General features: G+C 38.8%; 3 protein-coding genes across 5 annotated transcripts in view; 1 reads left to right on the forward strand and 2 right to left on the reverse strand.

The window, feature by feature from the left end:
• Positions 1–77: 77 nt before the first annotated feature.
• LOC129379054 (transmembrane protein 163-like) lies at positions 78–16,255 on the reverse strand. Its single transcript, XM_055059623.1, has 9 exons — positions 16,050–16,255; positions 15,289–15,609; positions 13,845–13,964; positions 9,804–9,847; positions 9,617–9,708; positions 7,065–7,161; positions 3,499–3,610; positions 2,784–2,925; positions 78–2,299 (listed from the first exon to the last, which is right to left on the reverse strand). The coding sequence occupies exons 2-9, from the start codon at positions 15,458–15,460 to the stop codon at positions 2,239–2,241; spliced, it is 840 nt and encodes a 279-aa protein (XP_054915598.1). The 5' UTR covers positions 15,461–15,609; positions 16,050–16,255; the 3' UTR covers positions 78–2,238.
• A 1,538-nt stretch (positions 16,256–17,793) lies between these two features.
• On the forward strand, positions 17,794–25,037 carry ccnt2b (cyclin T2b). Of its 2 annotated transcripts, XM_055059621.1 has the most exons (9): positions 17,794–18,019; positions 18,451–18,532; positions 18,619–18,747; positions 20,528–20,588; positions 20,689–20,751; positions 20,944–20,989; positions 22,729–22,892; positions 23,024–23,094; positions 23,178–25,037. In XM_055059621.1, the coding sequence occupies exons 1-9, from the start codon at positions 17,862–17,864 to the stop codon at positions 24,195–24,197; spliced, it is 1,794 nt and encodes a 597-aa protein (XP_054915596.1). In that variant the 5' UTR covers positions 17,794–17,861; the 3' UTR covers positions 24,198–25,037. The 2 variants fall into 2 exon arrangements, 1 of the variants encoding a protein (XP_054915596.1); XR_008608133.1 differs by lacking the exons at positions 23,024–23,094; positions 23,178–25,037 and having other exon boundaries at positions 20,944–21,314; positions 22,729–22,841.
• A 299-nt stretch (positions 25,038–25,336) lies between these two features.
• Positions 25,337–27,553, reverse strand: part of zranb3 (zinc finger, RAN-binding domain containing 3) — a 91,935-nt gene continuing 89,718 nt past the window's right edge. For both annotated transcript variants that reach the window (XM_055059607.1, XM_055059606.1), the window contains exon 23: positions 25,337–27,391. The gene's annotated coding sequence lies outside the window, so the exon portion shown is untranslated. The remainder of the gene's footprint in view (positions 27,392–27,553) is intronic.

Raw genomic sequence — 27,553 nt, forward strand, 5'->3', positions numbered from 1 at the left:
AGAATCATATGTTGTCTGAGGCTGTCATGGTGTTAATTAGCAGCTTCATGAAACAGAAACATTTCAACTGAAGCATCCAAGTCCAGTTCAGTTTACAGCCATATATATTGTTGTATCATTATGGTTTTTGCAAATAAAATCATACACCTGGTGCAACCAGTTGTTTTCAGAATTAACAGAATCCCCAGAAAAACATAACAAGACTATTTTGAATTATTTTAACTTTATTAAGTTGAAATGTTTTCCTAAAAAGAAAGAACGTTTTTGTGTGAATAAATAAAAAGCTGATACCGTCCGGAATCACTCTTATTTTTATCACAATTTATCATGAGATTGTTTTCTTTTTGATCAATTTATCAGTAACACCAACTGAAAATTGACTTTAATAATTAATCAAGGCTTTTATAGAATAGCTGGCAGCATAAAACATTATAATCCTTTAGTGTGGACTATATATTTTTGCACAAAGTCCAATGACTTCACCCTCTACATAAAACTATCTTGCTGAAATGTCCTAGTGTTTTTCAACTGCAAATAAAAAAGTGCAATACTCTGGTAAAGTATTTGTTGTCTGATGTTTAGAGTCTTCACCAAGAGGCGAATTAAAAATCATCCAAAAAGTATAAATGGTCTGGAAGCATCTCATTTAAAGCTGTTCTATTAAACCTTTAAATAGGGAAATTTACCAATATGCAACTTATTTAATATTTGTCGCAAAACTGCGAGGGGACGCAAAAGAAAAAAATACTCCCCATATTCCCCAATTCACCAAGCTAAACTTGTAAACTTTCACTTTTCATCCCAGGTTTTAATGCTGCAGCATAAACTACAGTTTCCATGTTGAGATTATGCTGCAATAAAAGACGGATTTATTTTACAATCAAATTAGCATCAAAGCACAGTGTTTACAATCATTTACAGCTATGAGGAAAGCTCCTAAAAAGAACAATATCCTGCTGTAACCTGACCTTCACATCCAACAAATCAAATCTGACTGTCTACTAATATTTACATTTTTACAATCTGCAAAATTAAGGCTTCAGATTTATTTATGACCAAAGACAGTTAATAGCTTGGATGATGTATTTCCAGTCAGGAAAGAAGTAAATTATGAACATGAAGGATGTTTATTCAGGCTTTAAAGTTGATGGGTTAGTTTCAGATTAATAAATAAATTTAAAAAAGAGTTAGCTGAAATAACTAAAACTAAACAGGTTTAAATGGATTTGTTGTAGATGTTGCAGTAACTTCTTTTGGTCAGTAGAGGGTGAAATTACTGACCCTGTTCAGTTACTTTACTACATAGGCTTAATATGAGGAAAAATATTAAACTTTGACTTATTTCTATTTGTCCGACTGTCTCGCATACATAAAGTTGAAGTCAAAATTATTACTGCCCTCTACCTAATTTGAAGTTTTTGTCAAATATGTCTTAAATGCTGTTAAATCAATCAATCTCCAAGTCATAGTTTTTATTTTGGCTGCTTATATTAGTTTGCTTTGCTCATAGAAACCAAATTCTTCTACTCTGTAATGCTCACAGCTTCTAATCAATCAGTCAAATACGGTAAAACTAACTAGACACTAGTAGCTTTTGGACTAAATAAAAATTAGGATCTTTAAATTATTGATCTGTTGAGAAATCTTTGACAAAAACTTTAAGTTTCATAATAATTTTGACTCCATATTTGAATCTTTGTACTCAGATTTCAGTTGAAATTTTTGGATTCTAGAAACAAAAAGTTTAACGTAAAATGGGATTTTTTTGGGGGGGGTTGTCAAAATAAAGAAAAGACATTTTGGACCGGGCTGAGAGCTGGAGCTGAGCCACCATCGCACCGTACCTGCTTCCTCTGCCAAATGGACCTTTGCACTGACACATCCTCTCTGTAGTCATAAAAAAGTCAAACTGTGGTAATCGAGAGCCGCTCCATCAATCAGCTGCAGCGTTTTTCAGTCCAGCAGAGCGCCGGCCTTCAGGAACCGTGAGTTGAATCTCTGGACACGAATGAAGGCGAGAAGAAGCGGAGAGCCCACCCACTGTGACCCGGGGTGAGATATGCTGTATGTACACTGGAAAACACAGAAAAGTTCAGAAAGGTTTCATCCGTCACTGCTGTCACTGTCAGTCCAGTCGTGGGCGGACAGAGACGTTTTCAGCTCCAAGAATGAGTGGGTTTCTGTGGACAGAGTGTCTTTCCTGTCCCCAGTCTGTCCCTTTGTGTCCTGTGTGACCCGTCACTCAAAGCGCTCGTAGTTGGTGGTCTGCCTGACCCGGGGGATCATGTCCCGCAGCAGCCTGGAGGACAGAGACGACACTTTGAGGAGAAAACTCCATATCCCAGCATGCAACTCTGGAAAACACTGGATTTGTTTTCTTCCGTGGATGAAAATCATCTGAATAAAAGAACTAAAATTTAGTTCTGATATGTTGTATGAGAAACAACAAACAAAAAAAATATATATAAAACTTTCGAGTTTGAAATGTAAAAATGTACCTTTACATCTCAGTTTCTCAGTCAGGAAGGTTTAAAAACATAATGAAAAAATTTTAACTATAACCTGTTTGTGTTTCAGTGGAAGAATAATTCTGGTTTTATCCAAATGTTTACTGAGAGAGCAAATTATGATCACAATTATATCACAAACAATCCCATTAAAGCACAAAGTAATGTGACAAAATGTGAAAAAGTGGGAGAATTTCTACTTTTCCATCAGTTCTTTTGAATATTACACACTTTTTAACATATTTAATCAGAACCAGAGCCATTGTTGGCACTTACTTGACTCCATAGGTGAGGATGATGAGGCCCATGAGGACCCCTACTGTTCCGTCCAGGTACCACACCTTGGGCTCATGTTTGAACACTTCAGCACTGATGAGGATGGAGAACCCCATGATGCCTCCAACCAGAGAGTTAAATCCTGGAAACCGGAAATAGAAACTTAATTCAGCTTCTGACACATTTTGAAATGTGAAATACGATGGTGGCAGCACCATGTATGAATCCACCCTGGATTTATTTTTATTTTATGCAAGTTTGAGAAATAATTTATTCAGCATCAAAAATGCCTGGTTGGAGCAGCTCCACCTTCAAGACGGATCGCCGTCCCCACTCAGTTCCTTCAAACTAGCCAGCAGCAATTAGCAAACACCTCGTTAGACAGCTGAGCTCATTACAGGAGCTACTTCTCAGTGAAACGCTGCTATAAATGTTGCTCAAGTGTCAATAGAGGAGCCATGTTGCGATGACTTTATAAAGGCTAAGTTTTATTCTTAAAGAGACAGGAGTCGAATTTCAAGACATTAAATTACAAATTTAATCTTATAAGCTATTATTGCTCTTTCTTGAGCAGATTGAATTTGAAACATTACATTCTTATGTCTGTGCTAATCTGATCATCTTTAATTTGTTTATTGTTTGTATTTCATTTGTTTACACATTTATATGAAATTCCTCTGGCATGCACCGACTTCCTGTTGCTGTGTTTGCTCACCATCGGTGATGAGCACTCGGCTGGTCAGCACCTTGCCGAGCATGAACTTGATGATGGCCAGGACGACGCACACCAGGCCGCTGACGATGGACACGCCGAACAGGAAGTCGTCCTGAAAGAGACGGAGGACGACAATGCAGCTTCAGTTTTATGCCTACTCTGCTGTCGAGAAAATAATTCCCCTAAAGGACTCTCTTTAGCATTTTTGTTTCTTTTTAATTGCTAAAACCTCTTTAATAGCATTCCTTTCTGTAGCTCCTTTAAGACTTCAGAGAAGAAAGCGAGGCAGCATAAAAGCTGGAGCACAAAGGAAGGCTGCAGAGCTCTCAGCGCCTCTGCAGCAGCATTAATATTGCACTACAGCCTTGGAGCTATGAAAAGCTACTTTGGCTCCCTACACATCAAAGAATAGAGAAAACCTGACTCAGTGCTGGGGGTGAAACCCACTGAGCAGATTATGTTCACACCATCAATTACATTCTTTAGTGGGGAAGACAGGTGAGCCGTTCTGTAAGATTTAAGCTCATTTTGATGCTTAAAGCTCAAACAAAAGCTCAAGAACCACAGGAATCAGATATAGTTCGACTTCCTCCACGACTGGAAGCTTCCGCTACGATAATTATTCATATTTAATCGATAATTATGAGGCATGATTGAGAAGAGTTTTATTTTTTACAACATACATCAAGAAAATCTGTAAAATGAAAAGTGCATATTAAAAAATTTGAATTTTGTGGAAATTCCAGTAAGAAAAACTAACTAGAGTGAAATATTTCAACTCTGCTCTTGTTTCTTTTCCTTACTGAACCCCACAGCATAATTAGACCACCACTATGCTTCACTGTGGAGTGCATTCAGCTTGTTCTGCAAAGTTACTTTTCTCCCAAACAACATGTTGTCCTTTTTTTATTTTTGGATGATTAATAATCATCCATGAGTTGCTCAAAGCTTTGGACATTTGTTATAGCCTCACTCACAACTTTACCTTTGACCTCTTTCATTCGTGGATTATACAAATCATTTAAACACTTAAGATTAACATTTTTAAACATTTTAAGCATCCTTAACTTTCAGCTCCACAATTATGTGCTACTTTGTGCTGGTGTATCATAAAATCCCACAAAAATAAGTTTTCTTTCAAGTGTTTGATTTATTTTCAGAGCAGATTCATTTCTTGTTCAACTCTCCCCCAAACTCCTGTTCTGATTGGTTGATCAGTCCCACAGGACAACTCCTCCCCAAACAGATTTTTTAAAATATCTTTAATTTAGGAGAGGAGTTCAAGCTCAGACATAAACAAGGATTTTAGGCTTTGTTGTGGACACTAGCTGACGCTAATTGGGTACAGAGGAACAGCCAGGTGTCAAACCAACCTCCTTCATCTAACCTGCATCTTTAAGCAGCTGCTTACCTTATTAATATTTCATGAAGAAGAGAAAGAAGAGGTGGGGTTGAGGGGGAAAATGTACCTAATTTCCAACTGTGGCACAGTGAGGAAGGCTGAGCTACAAGACGAGTGTGAGAGGAGAAGAAGAAGAAGAAAAACACAATCTGTCGGGGTTTGTTTATGCTTTGGTGGCGGCCATGTTTCAGCCCCATCCGTCTGCTTCTCTGCAGCAGCAGATGAATGCAGCGAAAACACAGGCAGGCCAATAAATCAATACAGGATTTGGAAAACTGATTGAGTTTCTAACAAATGCTTGGTAATCCATTAAAAACATGATTATTGTCGATCAACAGATATAGATTTGTCAATTTCATAACAGGTGATTAATGTTCAATCACTGCTTTCATTAAATATTCACACATAATCACATTTTTTAGATCTTATCTTCCTAAGCAATGCAATGTTGTGAATAAAAGCAGAGTGTAAAAAAAAAAAGATTTTTCTGAAATCTATACACTGCATTTGTCACACACACAAAAAACCTGCAAAATGCAAAAATGTTTTTTTTTTATTCAACCTAAAACAAATCTGCAGTTTTGCCTAATTGAAAAAAGGACAACTTTAATAAATACATTAAAGTTTGTGGTTTCAACAATAAAACAAATATAAATGGATGTCAGTCTGTTATATCATCTGCATTTAATTTTAACTTCTTAAATGAAGTAATCTATACTTTTTAAAAATCCCTATATATTCCTGTATATGATTATTTTTACTAATTTAATTAAGAAGCAAAGCTGTATCTATAGCGACTACTACCGCCTAGCAGCAGGGCGATAAAGCTATTTACAGAAGTGTTGAAGCTTGCGAGTCTTCACACCTGAGATTTGTGACATTCTTCATCCAGCAGCACCGGCAGAGTCGCACCTCATCCTCACAAACAGTTAGCGAGAAAAAAACGAAAAAATAGAGTTTGGAAAAACTAAAACCAGCACAAAACTTACTCCTTTTTACAACCAAATCCTAAATGTTGAACATTTATAATCACGATGGCGATGACATCACAACTTAATCAGTGACAATGCACCTTTAAGTTGGTTTTTAAGGATATTTTTAAATTGTGGAACCAAAGATTTCTGCTGTGATTTTCAGGAACAACACTGTAATTTTAACTACATATACTCAGGTCACAACTCCCAAAACTAACAGATTATTTTTGCTCATTCTGATTTTACATTTATGTGCAGAAAACAGTTAATATGGAAGGTCCAATGTCAGCCAATTTACTTAAACGATGAAGATCACACAATTTTCTATTTCTTTTGACTGCAGGATTATTAAAAATGTGCAATAGCATCCTCTTTTATTGAAGTATCTGGCAGTGGTTTAATATTATTACTTCTGTTTTAGACTGTGCAATAACAGCTGAAAAAACTAAACTAGTAAGAGTCAAAAGTGACTGAAATTACATAAGTAGTCAAAATGATTTGCTTAAAATTTAAGCTTGTTTTCTGATAAAAGCGTTAAAATATGATTCAGCCATAATTAAATATAGTTTATATAAGCAAGAACTAGTTCATGTTGGAGTAGTGAACTTAGTGCTGAACTGAACCTAAAACTAGTTTTTGTTCAGGATGAACTTTGTGTTTGTGCCACTTTAAGACATATAATGTAAAGATAACTACCTTCATTTAATATTCTTATGACAAAAGCAGATTTATTATTTCCTCTTAAAGTCACCATTCTTCAGATAATGACCATCTTTCAATAGTCATTATTTGTATCCATTTCTCTCTGCAACGATGATCATGTCTGTTTATTTTGGATTCTATAAAAGGTACATATTAGATCATCTGTTTCAAACTCTGAAATCTTTGGCAGAAAGTCCCTGTTACAATCTGACAGAGCTGCAAAAATAACCACAGATTCCACTGAAAAATCTGATTATGCATGCAGCATTTGTCATGCATTCCCAAGCTCCAGTTCATGTGTGCAGGCAGAAAGTCAGGCGACCGTGTTTAGCCATGCAGCTGTCACCAATAGTTTAAAGTATTCTGATGATTTTGTTATTTTTACCCCTAAATGTGAGATTTCTCTTTTATGAATCTTTTCCTGCCTGTTCTAGTGTTACAATAAATTATTTCACGACAGAATGGATTAGTGATTGATCAATTCTCACCACTTCTGGCAGCAGCTTGGTGGCCAGGTCATGGATGGCCTTTCCCATGATGCAAAGGGAGGACAGGATGAAGATCACTCCCAGGATCGCGCAGGCTCTGAGTCAGATGATGACCAGACACAGGAAACAAAAAAAATAATAAAATAAAGAAAATATCTGAACAATGTGTGGTTTCACATTCCAGCCTTCCTTACATGACAATAGTATGACAGGGAGTGTATATGTGTGTGCTTTGAGTATTGATTGAGAAGCAGCAGATGTCCTTTAACGACCTTCATCCAATTAACCGAGTCCAGAGGGAGGCAGGAGCCAGCTGGAGCATATGTCCTGGTCATGCATGGTTACCAGAGTGAGCGCGCTCGTCGTCTGAAGGCTGCTCTTGAGCAACACTCGGAAAGCAGGGCTTGCACTGGATGAGGTAACCACGGCAACAGCCAGCATCCCTTTGGGAAGTCTGCAGCAGGACAAACATCCCCGCTGACTGGCTCCCTGCTGTTTCCCACACAATGCCGATGCTGCTGGTTTCTCTGTGGCTTTCAGATGAACTACCTTTCTGTTGGGCTTCATAAGCAAGCAGAGAGTAATCACCATCCGATCGACAAAAGGTGTTTCTATTTCAAGAAAGCTTTGAATGTGATTTCCGAGAACGAGAAAAAAAGTCCTTAATATCTTGTGTTATGAGACCTCAAGTGTGTTACTGTGGTAACCAGACAGCCTCTGGGGCTCACCGTTCAACCGCGTCTCGCTTATGAAACGCAGACAGGTGGACAAATAAAGAACAACATGGATCCCTGGCGGGCTGGTGAAAGAGAGCGCTGCTGTCTGCAGAACCAAAAGTAGACAAAGAGTGCAAGTTGAGGTGCATACCACACTGCAAAACCACAAATATTTGTCTAGTTTATCTTCACACACTTGAAACAAGACAAAACTAACAGAGAAGGAATTTCAGCAAGATATGGGAGCTTATTTTAGGTTAATAATTCCTTAATATTGATAACCCTAGTTCCACTTGCAGAAAATGTCTCTTTAACTAGCACTATTTTTTATTAATATTCAAGAATTGCTAACTTAAAACAAGCTCATATATTTTGCTGAAAACTTACTTGTGAGCTAGGTTTGCCTCAAAGTGTACAAAGATAAAAAATATTTGGTCAGATTTACTGTTATTTGTTTACACTTTGAACTGATCACCAGCTAATTGGAGGGAAGAAATCATGAAGCCTGAAGTTAATTGAATCCATGTTGATCAAAAATTCAAAACCAAATCAGTTTGGTTCAATTTGTGAGCAAATATCTAATGTTTTTCAGTGAACGTTTCCATCTCTCCTCCGGAGGACATGATCTCATCCATCGTCTCTCCTGCAATTACTTGATACTCCTCTGAGACGGAGATGAGTCTCGACTCCTGGGTGTGTGTGAAGCCAACATATGCTCCTTCAGACGCAGCACAGACAGATCCAGCTTTTATCTGACTCACGCTGTAAATGAAGCCTCTGTGTTGGGCTTAACCAACACAGAGAAACTCCATAACCCACAATGTTGGGTTATGGAGTTTGGTCAGTTTAATACTCCAAAAACACAAAATCCTACATATTAGTTTAATATCTAAGTACACTTGAAATAAGATATGAGCTTGTTTTGAGACAATAATTCCTTTCTCTGTTGTAATAAGTAAAAAATTTCTGTTTGTTTTAATATGCAACATAATTTACTTTGCTTTTATCCACCACAGAAAATTGTTTCTTTTTTTTACTGTGAACTTTAAGTCTTTGTATGGAACTACTGGGAACAATGGCGACAGAGACAGGTAAGAGAAAGCACTGGTACGGACAGCTTACATGGTCTGACCTCATTCTCCAAATTTAGGTTTTTAATTCAGTTTTATTAAAAAAGGAAGTTATTCCACAAAGAAATCCTGTATTTTTTTGGTGGAAAAAGTTTTATTCCAGATAAAACTGTTGTTTCCGCTTCTTTCCAAGTACCTGAACTCACCACAGGTGAAGCTAATTGGCCAGGTCTTCTTCTTCTGCTTTGTTTCAGGTGGTTGGAAAGCAACTTTTTGGTGCGCATTACCGCCACCTACTGGAATGGAGTGGATTGGGACGCTAAATACAGCTCTTTATTTTTTCCAGAGCTGAATATCTGTTTTATACACCAAGCAAAAAATAAAAAATATATTTTCTCCATTAATTTTCTCTTCTTGAAATACCTCAACAAGATTTAGAAAAATTGTTTCAAAACTTTTGCATATGTCAAACTACCAATTCCTTCTCTCAACTGAATGAAAAAATAATAAAAAACATGTTTTACATCTTCTTGAAAACAAAAATCACTGTCAAAGTTTGTTTTGCTCATTTATTTGCCAAGTAATTTCCTTTTACTTCATTCAATATGTGGCGATATCCGTATTAAACCAATTCAACACCCAAATCAAGAAAGTCTTTTCAGAAGATGCATTTGCTGCTTCAGGAAATTTGAGCAACAAACAGAGCACCTCCCAACACTACAGACTAGACTTGAAATGGGACAAAATGTGGAAAAGTTGCACTCACATGTATTCACGGTGCGCAGAATAGACAGCGGCTGCGTTGCTGTAGCGCCACAGCACAATGACGGAGGACAACACGTCCAGCGTGGCGTCAAACTGCAGCGAGAAAGCAAAACAAAACAAGAACATTTAGCATGCAATTCACGTCATTCCCCTCCGTTCAGATCTGAGACGTGTTGGTGTGGACTTACAGCGAATCCAAAAGCAGAGGCGCTGTGGCGCATGATGGACACAGCTGCAAGAAAACACACAGATAAACACAACGTTTACGTTTCTTTTAAATGTGGGACGGCAGATCAGTTCTGCTTTCTTATCAACTCCTGCAGAAAACCGGACAGATGAGACAAGAGGAAGAGAAATCTGAAATTTGATTTGGAGGTAGCAAACATTTCTGCACCTGAATCAGCGGGGAGAAATCTGCCTCTCCAGGTTATTTTTAGAAAAACTCACAGGGGGCCAGAGAGCTTCTAGATGCTCATATTGTTTCCTTTTCCTCCATTTAAGCTCCTGACTATCCTCTGCTTTTGTTTCATCTTCATGTTTCTCTCAAGGATAAAAACATAATCAAAAACTGCAGCACTCACACTGCAAACGAGCCCTGCATACAAATCACCGACTGGGATCTTTTTATGACACCTGAAGTCTGTGGAGCTGCATCACTAATAGATTAATCTCATCCGCTTGCAGAATAGAAGAGTCTCTGAGTCGTTTGTGACGCAGATTAAGCTTGAAAACTTGACTTAATGTACACAATCTGCTTTAAATAAGCAGGAGACAAAGCCTGAAACTGACAGCTGCTGATGTCAAAGCAAATAAGAAAGGGTGAGGACGCAACGCACACAACCCCCAGTTTATACAGCAACTCATAAACTGGCTTCTGACTTATCCTAGTTTGGAGGAAAAGCAACGCTAACTCTGAGCTGAAACACAGAGGTGGAAGGATCATGATGTGGGGTTGTTGCTGCTAAAAGCACAGGACAAATGTTCTTAAAATTACTAACATTACAGACAACAACAAAATCTGTGTTTTCAAGAACGTAATTGGACATTTTGAAAGGAAATTTGCTTAATTGAACATTTAAAATACAAAATCTTGTTTTCTATATAAAGTTTTGGCGCCAAAATGAGATGAGAATAGAAATTGGTTCATTTCGTAAAACTGCAATGGAAGCAATTTTTTCACATCACACAAGCCACATGATCAACTATCAGATGTCGTGAATGGCGCAAACCAAGAAGACGACAACAGGACGTTGTGATACTGACTGCTACAGGAGATCTTCTTTTGCCTGCAGCCAACATTTAATTTCCATCTGGGATCAAAACTGTTTTTTTGAAATGGTTATGAACAAGATTAATGCATTAAGCCAATCAGTAGCTGAACCTGATGTGTAGCTTTAAGACACCTGAACAATAAAAGCTTTCTGCTGCTTATTTGGCATTAATCGTTGCAGCTTTTAGCTTCTGGAGATCCCAGATGCTACAACTGTACTTAGAAAAATAAACCCCTCCTAAAACATAAACATTTAAATTTTGCACAGTATTTAATCAAAACAAACTACACTTTTGTGTTTTCTTGGTTTTAATAAATGCTCACTGTAACAAAGAAAGCCAGGTCACCTTCTAATCTTCTTTCTCCTTTATTAGGAGGAGAAAAAGCGAGATATTGTATAAATAACTCAGCTGCAGCTCTGTGGTCGTCAAAACTGAACCCAGTGCTGGTTAATTGGCTCCTAAGGAAGCTGGGTGGGTGTCATACACACACACATACACACACACACACACACACACACACACACACACACACACACACACACACACACACACACACACACACACACACACACACACACACAAGTCCCTGCTGTTCGCTTCTTCATTGCTGCTTGTCTAGAAAACGCTCTGACCTGTCTAGTATTACTTTTATTTTTACATTTAACCGACTGATGCCGTTTTTATTGAACAAAAACAGAAGCTGGTGTTCAGCCTAAACAAACAGAAACTGGTTTTGTTCTGGTTCGCTCAGCTGCTGTCAAACAGTCCTGCCATGTTTCAGTCAGAGGATGCGCAGACAGGGTATCAGGTGTGAGCTGTGGCATAAACATGCATGTTTCCCCCCTCTGCTGCTGCAGCTGCCAACCGTAAAAACATCTAACAACTCGCTTTCCAGAGTCTGAGTGGCATTAATGGTTTCAGGGCCACAGAGCAGCAGCAGGAGTGGAGGGGAGAGGCCCCAAAACGCTCTGGCATGACCGAAAAATGACCTCTGACAGTCAGGATTTCACATTTTCTCTTCATAAAACAAATATTTATTGTAAGATTTTGATAGGAACAGGCAAATTTGAACAATATTTGTGCATATTTTTGGTTCAATTCACACATAATCCCAATAAAATACATTGAAGGTGGTGGCTGTGACTAAGCCTGAAGAAATAATCAATAAGTTGTACAGTAATTTAAAAGAGCTCAATAATTAAAGGGCAATTTTGTTTACAAAGGCATCACAATTCACCGTTTTGGTTGTGCTTTTCTTATATTTTGGATATAAGTGTTCTTTACAAAATAAAAGAGTGATTTTGCATTTTCATCCCATTATCAATACATTACTTGAAAGTGCTCAATATTATTTTTATCGTAATAATTACCGGGATAATTTAAGGTCCAGGCTTGAGTTGAAAATGTGAGAAAGTGAGAAAAACATCATGAACTGTACAAATACATATGCTATAATCAAAGTGAAAACTTTCATTGTTTCTGTGTGTCACTTAAAAGTCCTAAATTATCTTATTTAACTATTATTTTCAAGTTTATTTTTAATTTTTCATAGAGATGAATTTAAATTTAAGCAATTCATGACACAAACAACAGACTCAAATTAAAAACAAAGCTTCCAGACGCCCAATTTCTGCTGCTGTATAATGTGTTTATGATCTAAAACACAAAATATATTGACACTGGCTTTTAGCACACTGAATTAAAAAGGTGATGTGAATTATTTACATGCAGTCTTGTGGTTAATCATCCACAATTAAGGAAATCTGGACTAATTTGTATCATTCAAATATCATGTGTCTTTGTCCTTTTGCTACTTTTACCAGGTCTGACACAAAATCCCAATAAAATGCATTAAACTTTGTCTAAACGTGTCATGAGGAATGAGTTCTCTGACTGAATCTCTATTTGGCAGAAGAAAAAACATCGACACATAAAATTAAAGGGATCCAACAATTATTTTTGGAATTTATTCTATCAGTTATTCTGATGCTTAATCAGTTGATCGGATAAAATAAAATAAACCAACAATTCGGCTCCTTTTTTAAACAAGAAAATAAATGTTTTGATGCCTAAAATCCAATAAAAGCATTCCTTTAGTGAATTTGAGTGTTGGGGAAAACTTATTTTTCAGCAAAGGTGTTTTTATCGTAAACGCACAATCTATAAATATGTATTTGTACAGTTTTGACCTAATAAGTGTTCTGAATATGTTGGGTTTTTTTCAGCAAATGACCTTTTTTGAGTCTGTACTCCAGTTAGTGATTAATCAATTACTAAATAAGTTGAGAATTATTTCAATAGTCAACTTATCACAATTAATCGTTTCAGCTCTAAGAACTTCTAAACTGTTGAGGTGTCTAAAATAAATTACTCTTACATTATTAAACCACTGGAGTCGTCTAGTCATGTAATTATTGGGTCCGAAATCAAAGAAAACAACTGTCTGAGTAATAACAGAGTAACTCCTGCTGCTGCGTTGCCCTCATTCATCACTTTGTCTCATTTATGCATCTAATCTGGAAGCAGTGGCATGTTTTATTTATGAAGAGAGAATCTGATGTGTGACAGAGCAACGATTCGTCCTGCCACGCTGACGAAAACACTGCATACAGTCTGAGAGAGAGAGAGAGAGGGAGAGAACGAGTTGCTGTGTATGGTAAATAAAAACATAATGATCCTTCATGACATTAGTAGCTGGAAGCCCTAATATGCTCGTCTGCTGCAGGTAATCAACAACACTGCAGCAATGTGGGAACTCTTTTCAGGAACTACTCTCTGCCTAATGAAGAAGAAAAGGAAAAAGTGGGAGAGAGGATCTCAGTCATTTCCTCGAGCAAACTGCCTTTGCTTATGATAACTATAGACCAGACCAGCCCTCATGTACCTTTGGATTAGATGAAGACGTGAGCAAACACTAGAAATCCAAACATGCGTTTCCACGAAATAATGTCACTCACTGAAAGCGGCGACAGCCAGGATGATGGTGGCCATGATGGACGCCCAGGACACCCACAGAGCTTTCTTTCGGTAACTCTGTGCTTCATGAGGCTTCAGGCGCATGCTGCTCTCCAGAAGACCTACACACGACAAGAGATCCAAACTTTTGTAGTTCTGAGGTTCTCAACTTGCAAACAATCTCTAACTTTGTCTCCCAGAAGAAATATCAGGGGCAAAACGTTCTCTTTTACATGCTGACATGTTGTTTTCTGGCTCTGATTCCTTTATTCTGCTCTGGTTGTTGCTGAGTGTATACAAATCTTCCCTGGTTGTTAGTTTGCAGAAAACCTAAATGTCCTTGGAACACAACAAAAGAAACCTCAGAGATACTGTGAAGAAACTGCATTAGGAGAAAATGTTCTCCCTGCAGAATGATTGCATTAAATTGGAATAAAGTGAACCCTGAAGGTTCAGGCTGTTTGACTGACAGGATCCCTGATATCCACCCTTTATCTCACCAGAAGCTAAAATGACTCATGAGCTTCATACATGATTTATGACGACTTGAAGAAAAGTATAAGCAATAAAAGAACTAACTTAACTCTCAAATTGTGCTACAATCTTAGTTATTCCTGCTTTCATTTTATCTAAAGCAGAAAGACGTTTGAACCGTTGTCAGGTTACCTGCTAAAAGGTGGTAGTTCCTTTCCACTGTCACCCCATGCATGATTGAAGCAATACAAATATTCAATGGAAACTTCACGTTCCCTAATTTTCTATTTTTTACTAATTAGCATCACGATATCTTCTGAACCTGACTGTATTTTGTTTATTTTGTAATAAAGTGGACAAAACTGAACAGAACTGGACAAAATGTATTTTATAGAATTAATTAAAGCGACATAAATGGACATGTTGACCATTTGTGAGCTGCCAAAAATTAAAGCAAAGTGCTGAAAATAAACTTCCTGGATCTCAGTTAAGTTATTTATCCTTATGGAAGCCCAAATGTGTCACAATTAAAGCAAGAGACTTATTTATATTTATTATGGCAGCATTTACTGATTTCATTAGACTTGTGATGCATGTTGTGAAGAAAATATCATTTCACAAAAACACATATATACTTTTACAAATACCAATCAGCTACTTACTTATTTAATAATTATTATTTGTACAGTTTTACTTATTGCTGATACATACTAGATAAAAATGGTTGGTTGATTAAATGAGGAACCTTTAGCACCAATATTTTTAATACCAGAATAATTCTGATCAAATTCATAATTCTAATTTTACTATTATACTTTCACTGTCTTTGCAAACAATGTCAATTAGATAGAAAACAGATGAGAACATTTTTTAATCTTATGCCATAATAACCTAAACCACATATTAAAACAGACTTTAACCACCTGTTAGTTAAATTACGCACAAAAAATGAATATTTCTGGGATCACCTACCCCGATCCTCAATGCTCTCTGTTATCTTCATCTCCTGATCCATCTTGAAACCCTCTCGCTGACTTTCTGTGTTGTTCTCCGTCTGCTCGCACTGGCCGTTCACCGCCGTGGGCTCCACTCCAGAAGCCGGTTCCGGGACGCCGGCGGAGTCTGGCGGGTTTGGGTCCGTCATCTTTTCGGCTGTGGGTCCAGTGAGGCACGCCGAGAATGTCACACCTTAGCGGGAGAACCAGCCTTTCCGATGGGCAGAGACCCACAGACAGAGTTGGGAGGAGGGAAATTCCTCGTTGAGTTGCGCGTCCAGTTGCGCCAAATTACGCACTGCAAGCGAGACAACAGCGGAAATTGGGGAATACAGATTTCAAAATAAACTCCGGGGAAGCACTGAAAATAGTCAAAACAGAATAGGAAGAAAACTTAATTATATTACTAATGTTTAGAATGCTGCAGCGAACATGACCTCTGTTATTTTTTATTTATTCTGGAACTAGAGTCCGAATTTTGTACAAGGAGTGCAGAAAGTCAAGGCATAAAAGCTCAGAACTCAAACTGGAACTGTAATTGGCTTACTGAAATAAATTACCTTTTTCCAAATATAAATGACTGAATATGACAGTATATGTCTATTAGCATTTTTCATATGATTATTTTAGCTAGTTATTTTAAAGTTTATGGTTTTACAAGACACAACCAATCAGTTAGAAGGCTAAAAATTTTTAAAGTTTGCTGTAAGACATTTAAAAATAAAAAACCCTTCATACCTAAACGTTGACCCACGTTTCAGTGTGTGGACAATAATAGTCGCAGTGGAGTGGGAGCTCTGTGAAGGGGTCGCACCAGCTCTCTAATTACTGTCCGTGGTGGAAAACACGAGACCTGCGCGGTCGCACGAAGCTGCACCACTGGCTCGCGCTGCGGACACGCGAGGAAAACAATTGCCTCGTGAGGTTTCAGCGCGTGCGTCGCTGCACAACTGTTCAGACAATGAAAACGCATTCATAAATTTTGTTTACTTTTTGAAATAAATAAAACTTTTATTTATGATCCAGAATTCCTGTTTTGATTTCAGGTCATATGGTGATTTCTTCTCCATGAAAATGTGTTGAAACTCATTTTAACACATTTAAAATATGTTAAATTTTAAATTTTGTTAAATTTAAAAGTGGTCACTTCACTTTCCAGTGATCAAAAGTAATAAGTTCAAGTGATCACTCAAAAGTGATCACTTTCGAGTGACCACTCAAACGTGATCACTTTCGAGTGACCACTCAAAAGTGATCACTTTCGAGTGACCACTCAAAGGTGATCACTTTCGAGTGACCACTCAAAAGTGATCACTTTCGAGTGACCACTCAAAGATGATCACTTTCGAGTGACCACTCAAAAGTGATTACTTTCCAGTGATCAAAAGTGACCACTCAAAAGTGATCACTCACTTTTGAGTGATTTTAAAATCCCTCAAAAGAAAGTATCATACAATAGCTTAATCTTATTTTGTTTTAAAGTAATGATACAAGCCACCTGTATCAGTATTTTAAACATTATTCAGCATTTTTAATCACATATATTTAAAAGTAGACATATTCTACCCAATTTATTTACCTTATGTTTCTTTTTTGCATTGTTGTAACCAGCAGCCATTTTATTTCTAGTGTTGAATTTTAGAATAAAAAAATAGAGGATATACATTTTGTTGAATTCTGTAAATATGGAGTATTAAAAAAGGTCATAACCTAATAAAAGACCTTACGGTTCCACCACTAGTTTAGAAATACGATGCAAACATTTCTTAAAAACATGCAATAATGCAAAAATATTATTTTCATTAGCTTTATGTTTAAAAACATTGCTAAGTTTATTATTATTGTAAATTATTAACACGTGCGGATCCGTAGCCACATGTTGCAAACCCCTGAACCATTATAGAAAGACTCCAAAATGCGTCCAGTTTGGTGTTGATTGCCTCCCTCTAGACGACTAATAGAGTATTGCAAGTTATTTTACATCAAACATGTCTAAAAAGTCGACAAAATGTAAAATTCTGCTACGTTTTCAGCTGATAATTCACATTTTACAGACACACAATATGTTTTCTTTCAGATACGCCTTCCTAAACAAATTGTATCGGAATTAATTGAAGTTGGCTGCATTGTTTGAAAACAAGGTTCAATTGAAATATTTTTGTAAGGTTTCTTAAGGTGACATTTGTTGTGAATTGTCACTATATGAAGAATATTTTAAGTATCAGATTCATAAGTACTTGAGTAGCCTTTTCACCAAATACGTTTTTACGTTTACTTGAGTAATTTTTGACTTTTAATTAATTTATTTTTTTCTAAAAAGTTACTTCATATTTTCCAGTAGTTCTAATCTTCCATAATTGAATAAATTAAAGCAAAATGTATATTTCATGTTTTCTTGTTGTAATTTGCTCCACCGACCACTAGTGTCGCTGTTGCAGAAATGCACCATTTCCCGGCTTCACACTCTTCTTCTCGTTTCGTCATTCCGGTGCTCCAGTCGCCTCGCTCCCTCCCGGTGCTAACACCGTCGGGCTTGGCCGTGGGAGCGTGATGGCGGTGCACCGGGGACCCTCCACGAAATGGCTGTTTACCCGGGAGCAGCTGGAAAACACCCCGTCTCGACGCTGCGGGATCGAGGCGGACAAGGAGCTCTCCTACAGGCAGCAGGCCGCTAATCTGATCCAGGACATCGGCCAAAGGCTCAACGTGTATCCTTTGTGAGGGCAGCGGCTAACCGGTTAGATGCAGTTACCTTGAGCTTACAGAGACTCTTACTTCGTTTTTCTCAACGATTTCTACTCTTTCCGTAACAAATATGTATTTATAACGAAGAGAGATGCGATCAAGACAGGATAGAGTGATGTTTATGGATCATGAGAGCAGCACAGGCCTGTAGTTAGCTTAGCCATTGTTTAGTCTGGGTCGGTTTCTATTGTTAGCATCGACACGTTTTATATATACCATTACCACCCAACAGTACTTTACAAATAGACATAATCCACCAGGAGGTGGAGGCCTAAGCACTAATTTTCTCCCTGATGTAACAAATGTTGCGTCAGTCGTTTTCTTGGGTCGAAATTTCTGGCTAAGGCTGGTTTTCTCTACGTCATCCGGCTTTCTTCCTTAACTCCTCGTGCAGGTCTCAACTAATAATCAACACCGCTATAGTTTATATGCATAGGTTTTATATGATCCACTCGTTCACCAAATTCAACAGAAATGTAAGTACAACAGCACTTCTCCTGCTATTAACGCAGACTTGTACGTTAATAAGAGTAATTAAGGCTGTTTCCATCGTCATTAACAGATCATTTCCCAGACCACGTTATTCCTGGCAGCCAAAGTGGAGGAGCAGCCCAGGAAGCTGGAGCACGTCATTAAAATAGCCCAAGCCTTCATTAACCCGCAGGACCCCGTCCCTGACACTAAAAGCAGTGTAAGTTATCCAATATTGAAGAATTGACTTAGGATCTTTATGGTGTTACTCTAAGGCAATCCTTTGTTTTAAAATCATTTTAACCAAGACAAAGTAATGGGCTGTCATCGTATTTCATCATGGCTGATGTCATTTGTGCTTTGTGTTGAAAAAGTGTTTGCTTTTCATCCTTACTCCAGTCTAGATATATTTAGAACAGAGGAATGTTGTAGACCAAAGCCAGTTCTAACCATTAAACAGCTGATACTTCACCATCTTGGCAGACCAGTTTGAGTCCAGCTTTTTTATTTCAGTGGAATTGCTTGAACTATTCTCTTGATTGGTATTGATTCTTTTCATGCTTTGTTTTCTCTCTCTAAACCAGTGCTTCTCAATTATTTTCCGTTATGCCCCCCCTAGCAAGAAGAAAAACTATTCGCGCCCCCACTCCCCACCGTGACTATCCATCTCTGCATAACATTTTTTCATTAACATTAAAGAAAAAAAGAAAGACATATGGTCAAACTTACAAAGAATAACTTTATTAAATCGTGTTTTAAGTCTGCAACAGAAAAGATTTTAAGTGCATCAATGCCTGAAATTAAAAATAAATAAATCCATGTCTACTGCTGCAGGCAATATCAGCTCCTCTGCTATGGTGTGGGGCTTTTTGCACTGCACAATTTGGTACGCCACCTTATATGATGCTAGCAGCGCTCGATGGTTTACTGAAGTAGCCTTCACAAAGCGGGATGACTGTTGGCAATATTCAGCACGTTTTCGCTGAAAAAACTCTAGCGGCTTATCGGCGTGATTGGGATGTAACGTATTTAAGTGACGCGCTAATTTATTTGGCTTCATGCTGTCCGCTGCGAGCATTTTTAGACACAGCAAACACACCGGTCTTTCCTCTTCTCCAACTGTAGTCACAGTGTGAAGCAAGCGCTAAATACGCTTCGTCGTATTTCCTCTTCTTAGCTTTCGGTTGACTTTCTGTTGTCTCATTATCTTTGTCTCTCTCCGCTTTTCTTTTCATCCCTGTGAAAAACTTTTTCATGTTGGGGGTTGTTGAATAACGGACGCCATAGACAGAACGCAGTCGGAGCTTTTTGTTGACGTAACACTGCTAACCAAGGCAAACCTGTTGTCTTGTAAGTCGTAAAATGTTGCACTGTCGCAAACGTGACAGAAGTAACAATGAGAGCGCCACTGCCGCCTACTGTGCGCAATTACACTTTCTACTAGTACGGCCAAAAAAAAAGCCTGTTCCCCAGGATCACACGCGCCCCCCCAGGTATCGCACCGCGCCCCCCAAAGGGGGCCGCCCCACTATTTGAGAAGCACTGCTCTAAACTGTGGACATAGATAGGAGAAAAATCCTCCAGTGGCAGCTGAACTGAGTTCACCCAGCCTCTGTAATTGTAGTTCTGTATTCAGACTTTTCTAGGGAATGTAACTCCAAATTCTTCTTCGCCAACTATATCCATACATTTTTTGTGTGTAAATCTAAGGAATTTGAAGGAAAATGGATGTTGGGAAGTTGAGACATTGCCAAAATGCTTGGATTCTGGTGCCACGATACAAAAAAATTAAAGTTGGCAGTTATTTGGGATGTATCTCATTTAGCTCTATCCAATTTTCTTTGTCAGACTGAATGGAGAGTGACAAAAAATTTTTTCAAACACACAACCTTGTGCTTTAACTGGACAGTTCCAAAACATTACCCTGCTCTGACTTTGATAGTAGGTGCAGAATAAGATGGATATTTTGCATTTCTTTATTTATTTTTTAATCTTTTCAGGCATTCCAACTGCTGGCACAAGAGCTTGTAGCCCTGGAAACGATAGTGCTGCAAACGCTGGGTGAGAAATCCGCCTCAATTTACTTAAAGTCTGTTTTGAGTCACTGTTTTTTTCTCTTTTTTTTTACATTAATGTGTTTCTTTTTTTATTTTGGTTACAGGTTTTGAAATTACAGTTGATCATCCTCACACAGATGTTGTGAGGTGTTCCCAGCTAGTGCGAGGTATTGCCTTTTTTTTACCGTAAAAATTTACCGTAAAGATTTACCGTAAATCAAGTTTATTTAAGTTAAAGGGACCTTTTATTTTATTTATTTTTTGGTATCATAGATTTCCGAACGGCATAAACTGTATGTTGTGATGTGAAGCTTATTATGTAAATGAGTTTTAAAGCATCTTTCTCTCTTCTTTTACAGCAAGCAAGGATTTGGCACAGACTTCCTATTTCATGGCTACCAACAGGTTATTATCCTGTTCCCATTCTTGCACTGTAATGGCACACTATGGCTTCCTGTCCTGCAGGGTCCCCCTTCCTGTGTCCAACGCCCTGCGTGCAGCCTGGACCCTGGGAACCCCCATGCTGGGAAGTACCGGCCAGGCTGCTGTGTGCGGTGTATTGTACAGGGGCTCAGTGTTGGCACAGAGGGGTTGAATGCACAGTGTGGAGTGTAGTGTTGCTGTTTACCTCTGAGGGTTGTTTGGTACCGAGTGCACATGTCTAAAAAACACAAATGGTAGCCTGAATATAGATTGCCGCTAAAGATTCTTTAACTTATAGAGTTTCTTGGTAAGTACAGTTCAAATCTTTCTTTTAATTTAAAATTTTTTCTGCATTTGAAAAAAAATTTCCATCCTTTTACAGAAACGACAAACTATAATGCAAGCTAAAAGATTCTTCTTTTTTGTTTTGTACTCATTGTATAAATACATGGATGAAAAACCGAACAAACTTACAAAAAGGCCATTTTCCTAAAAACGTAACATTTAAATAATTATGAAAGCATGAGATGAAACATCCTCTTTTTTATTACTGCCATCTTGTGGCAGTATTGGTAGCAGCAGCTCACTTTAATTTGCATGCAAACTAATACAACCTCCTATTAAAACATATATAATCACATGAATAAAAGTGAATAAATCAACCAGCTATGGTTGTTTGCTTTAAAATAAATATTTTTCTGCAGTGGCTTAATCTTGCACTGAAAAACGGTGCATTAATTTAATTTCAGTGCATAAAATCCAAATGTAGAGATTATTTTGGACAGTATCTTTTCATGACATATCTGATTATTTTTACCATTTTTTAATGGTTACTAAAAACACTTGAGATTATGCTATTGCCACTAAAGATTAATGTGTTTTAAGGTTTTTCCATTTCTACCAAGGGTGCCAACAAATAATTGGGAGAAGTTCTAACCCTGTAAAACATTAAGTCAGCCATATGTGTTTCTTAGAGATAAGATTTCTGCTTTGTGCTCTCTTTGCTAATTTTTAAAAGCAAACACAGCTTTATATTTTGAATTTTTACTTTTTTGTATGTTAAAACAGGGGGGGGGAAATGTTTGATAATCTTAAAAAACTTGAGTAATTCCTACTTTTAATGTGTCATCTACCTCATTGCAGAAAGTATAAACAGAAATAACAGCCAATATTTAATTATTAAAACGTGCCATGCAGCTTTTTCGTTATTTTGGGCCTGAAATGGAAGAACACGTACAGAAAAAGCAAGTGATTTCACACAAGTTGAGGCTTTAGACCTCAAATTGTCAGGAAGAGAAAAACTAGTTGAGAGAAGCAGCAGAATAATCTATTTCCCTCCAAGAGGACTTGATGTTCAGCACCACAAGTCCGTGTCCACGGTTTCGATGGTAACCAGCTGTGGCAGGCAGAAGTGCTCAGCCCATTTAGCTTACTTGTTCCCCATTTAATTTCCTGTTTCATTCTGCTAGCTAACTTTTGAATGTGTGCATAAACAAGTAAGTCTGATGACATGAAAGACAGTATTCCTGGTTCATACTTTCTGCAATGAAGACTTTTTAACACCATGTCACAAATGTTTTTAAACATTTTCCAGTTCCAGAAGGCAAGTTAATGATTGAAAATGGGTGTTAATAATTTAGTCACTGTTTGTTAAATGAGCTGGCTAATCTTTTCTGGACCTAGTGATGTATCTCTGGGGTGTGTCATCTCTCTTCTTGCAGTTTGCACCTCACCACCTTCTGCCTGCAGTACAGGCCAACAGTGGTTGCATGTGTCTGCATCCACCTGGCCTGCAAGTGGTCCAACTGGGAGATCCCGGTGTCCACAGATGGGAAACACTGGTGGGAGTACGTGGACCGCACCGTAACGCTACAGCTGCTAGATGGTGAGATTGTAAAATGATGACGATTGCAGTCTGGAATTGTTTTCCATCTATTCAACCAAAAATCTGTGCCATCTAGTGGTTTTTCTGTCCATTTAACATTCTAATCTGTCCATCTACTTGCTTACTTCCAGAGCTCACCCATGAGTTCCTTCAGATTCTGGAGAGGACACCCAGCAAGCTGAAGAGGATACGAAACTGGAGGGTAAGTCCAGAATGATCCACCTACATGACCTGCTGCAGTGACATGTTGATTCACAATGCTCTGAACTGTCCGTCTGTCTGTAGGCCATTCAAGCAGCAAAGAAACCAAAGACTGAAGGCTCGGCTGTGGAGAGTGCCTTCCAGGGGACGTCATTAGATGGCCTTCCTGGTGTAACCAACTCCTTCTTCCCCTCCACCTCCACGTCAAACTCCTCAGAAATGTCCAGCCTGAGCTCCATAGCCGCCTCTTACCCCATATACCAGCAGCTCAGCGACCAGTTCTCCCAGCCTGCCCACTCAGACTTCACGCTAGTAAAACACAAACAGAAAGCCACAGCCGGGTCCAGCAGCGACCACGAGCAGCTGGGCGGCGCTTCTTTTTCACGGCCGCAGAAAGTCTTGACTCTGGAGAAGTACAGGGTGAAGCAAGCAGGAGAGCTGGCCTTGCAGAACGGCGTTAAGGAGGAGCTCGGCGCCGACGTTTATGCTCCTCCGGCCGTCTCCTCGCACCACCACAAGAGACGCTCCCAGCAGCAGCCGCAGGCCGGCCAGTCGGGTGACGGCAGGCGGGAGAAGGCGAGCTTGAAGAAGCCCCGGCTCGCCTCTTCCTATGCCGAGAACGGCTCCGTCACGGGCGAGGAGTTCAAAATGAGAATCAAGGTTTCTTCGGATCAGGGCTCGACTCTGTCGGGGAAGGACAAGCACAAAGAGCACGGCGGACACCGCCACTCCAAACACAGCCACTCCCACTCGTACTCCATCGGCGGGAACAGCAGGGTGACGGCCGACGGCGCCGCCTTCTCTGTCCGAGCTTCCGGCGGCCATTTTAACGACAGCAGCTCCTCCGGCTCGTCCCGTAAGAGACAGCACGCCGACTCTGGCGGCCACAACAACCACCACCACCACCACTCGTCCTCCAAGAGCAGCAGGTCCTCCAAAGGAGGCGTTTCCTCGGCTCACTACCCGTCAGACGGCGGTCAGAGAGCGATGGAGCTCCACGACGGGACGAACGGCATGCTGCTGTCCAACGGCCAACACACTGACTACAAAAACACTTTTGACATGCTGGACTCTTTACTAAGTGCCCAAGGAATGAACTTGTAACTGTGAGTCCCTAGATTTATCTAGGATGAGGTTTTATAGAGTTTAAAAAGTGAAATTTATCTGTCTTAAGTTATCTGCATCACCCTTAGTCGTGTCTACACACTGATTATTGATGATTCCTATCAAACTATAGAGCTGTGTATTAATTCCTCGCAACACAAAAGGAAAAAAAAAACATGTATCAGTTGTTTTAGGAATGCAGCTGGAAAATAATTCCTTTAAATGTTATTTTAAAATGTGCACGTTTTAAAAGTCACAAGAAGAGGAAAAGGAAGAAGAAGGAAAATGGCTGACATTTTGCTGCCTTTGTGACAGTTTACACTCAATTTTTTTTTTTGTCGTCCTTCAGTTTTGTTCCACTGAAATCTCAGGTCTTAAACATTTTTTGATAAAAGCGAGAGCCTCCCTCCAGTGCGGTGGGGGAGGATGGATTAAACTTTTGTATCTGATCCAGAGAAAAATGGTCTGCTAACGTTACAGAGTGCAGAACAAATGGGAGGCCCGTTTATTTGAAGGCCTATCAGAACCTGGCGAGCACTCACTTCAGAGCAAGACTGCTATCAAGACTGCTGTGGATCTGCATCGAAAACATAGCAGCTAAAATTAAAACAAAAAAATCTTGTGATTGTTCTAGTCAATCGCTATTCAGTATGATAAATGTTATTAACCATCTGAAAATACAGATCTCTAAAGTTGTGTATATAGGACTGTAGTTCAGAAGTGTTGGTTACTGCATCAGTCCAAACAACTCCATTGTATTAAAATCCAAAGCAGACTGTATTGATGAACAAAACCTTGACTTATGTATTGGGAGCCCAAATAAAACACCCAAAACTGACAGCCATTGTTTCCCATTTTCTTCTATTGACTAACATGAAGAGACGGAAAAAAGGAGATCCGACAATAATTTTGGTTGCTGCAGTTTTGGAAAGTGTGGATTTTGCTTTCTGTAAAAAGTGTTGAAATATCAAGACTCTTTTAATTTCGGTTGAGAAATAACTTCTGTTTCAATGACAACTATCTCTTTTTACACAAAGGTACAAAAAACGACAGGTTTCGTCTTAACAGATGTTCAAAAGTAAAAAAAAAAAAAAAAGCAAAAATCCATCCAGCTGCACAGAATCCAGAACCACAGGGGGTAATTGACTTAGCTTTGCTTATTTATTAGTTTTTAAAACATGATTGCATTTTTTAAAGACTTTAAATTTAAACATTTTTTAACTAAAACTCGGCAGCCCAACCACCAGGCTTAGCAGGTTTTCTGGGCGCCTCAACCAGAACAAAGACAATCAAAGCAGATACTGAAACCCTCGACGCGTCACATCACGCCTTCATATCAAGACATCATTAAGATGTTAATGCTGTAAAAACAAGCCTTTGATTTCATTATCAGTTCATAAAAATGAAGTCAAAACAAACTCATTATGTCAAGATAATGAAATAAATGAGATTTCATAAAAAATAAGCTGGAGATCTGATTTAATCTAACTTGTCACGACACAAACAAGGATAATGACATGAAACCAATTCATGTGTCTTCCTGCTACATGAATTTTATTTAAATTAAGCAAAGGACTCTGAAAGTTAACCCTAAAATTTCAACTCTTTAGGGTTCTCTGCTAAACTCTCCAACGATTCACTTGTGGGCGGCACATAAATCCAGTTCCTGATAATTAACCAGCGCCATCTGAGCAGACGCAGCGCTTTTCAACCAAGTATTGCCTTCTAATTTTAGAGAGGAAGACAATGGGGGGAAATTCAGCGGGGGGACGTCAGTGAAAACTTCACCATCTGGACATGCTTGCGTACTGGTGGGAGGGCGGTGATTTATTTTCAGCTACCTCTCAAAACGCTACGAGAGACGCCTACTGTGCGAAGATCCGCAGAGAGCTTAGGGGGGGAAACGAGAGCCGCTTCTGAGAGCAACAAATCCCAGAATTAAGAGCCATCTGAAAGGAAAGCATCACCCAATCTGCTGACTGCATGTGGAAGAATGTAAAAAATGGTTTATATAGATAAAAAAAAAACTTACGTCCCTCACACAATATAATCTGAGCCTTCACATGATTACTAAAGCAGCTGAGGCAGTAGATTTAAACTTAGTAAAAAAACAACAATAGTAAGGATTTCTTATGGCAAATAAACACATTTTTGTAAAGTTTTCAACATTTTTAGAATCACCTGACATGTATTTACCCTTAAATAAAACCAAACTGCTCTCAAATGTTGGCTTATTTGTAAAAAGAAAGGTGATGTCAGGTACAAAACACACGCTAGACAATTCAGATTTTTATTTCTAAGCATAAAATCAAATTATTTTCACATTTATCGGCAACTGTTAAGCAGTCTTCTTCCTATCCACTAGATGGCAGTATTACATTTGGCCCTAAATCCAACATGGATCACCAACACGTTCAGCATAATTTTTTAATTATTTTTTAAAGGATTTTAGTTTTTTGAGAACACAAGATGCAATGTTGAATAACCTTGGAGAGAGGAAACGGTGAACGCTGGTTTCACAAATCCCAGGCGCCTGCTTCTTTCTCTGCGATCCTCACGCAGTCACACTCTGGACGTCATCCATCCAATTAACAGAGTCAGATAACTTTAGGACAGCGACGGCGGGGTGAGCAGAGACGTTCCAAGAAGTGTTAGAGCACCTGGTAATTTGAGGCATGGGGCTGATCCGAGGGCCTTTAGCAGAGCAGCGTGTGGCTCACTTTCACCCGCATGAGTCTTAATGCAAATGACGGGCAGGAAATTGTACAGGAAAGTGGCATAATTATAAGCCATTGAAAGTCCATTGTCATTTCTGTCTGAGAGGTCTCTCTTGAAAAATCAGGAGCTGATGGAAACCTCTCCAAGCACCTGAGATAGAGCCGGAGGGGGAAAATAACTAGTCCTGAGCTGCTATTATACCTGCTATTGCAATTATATTCAGTGATTGGCAGCAGCATAAATTAGCCTCTGTCTTCTTGGTGTGGTTGGCTTTATTTTTGCTCAGGTATCTGTTTTTCACAAGCATCTGTATTCCCTTTGGCCGCCCATTCCCGGTGCAAACAAGACATTTATTTTGCAGTTTAACTCTGTAATTATTCTCTTTACTACCCCAGTTTCCGCTCCGAGTGCATCCTCTTGTGGCCTCAACACCAGAGACTCATGTCTGCGATGGGAACTGCACAGCACCAGCTGTCCTTTAAAAAAGAGGAAAAAAAACAGTTGATGTGAAATGTCTTCCTCCCTGCTCGTCCCCGATCATCAATTATTCACCAACTTCGACATCTGAACTAATTATGGAGCACCAATGGCCTATTTGAGCGGGGTCCTGTCAGATGAAAGCTGGGTCCTTTCCGACA

Source organism: Poeciliopsis prolifica, unplaced genomic scaffold (genome assembly GCF_027474105.1).
Source record: "Poeciliopsis prolifica strain line A6 unplaced genomic scaffold, Auburn_PproV2 SCAFFOLD055, whole genome shotgun sequence".
NCBI classification, from domain to species: domain Eukaryota; kingdom Metazoa; phylum Chordata; class Actinopteri; order Cyprinodontiformes; family Poeciliidae; genus Poeciliopsis; species Poeciliopsis prolifica.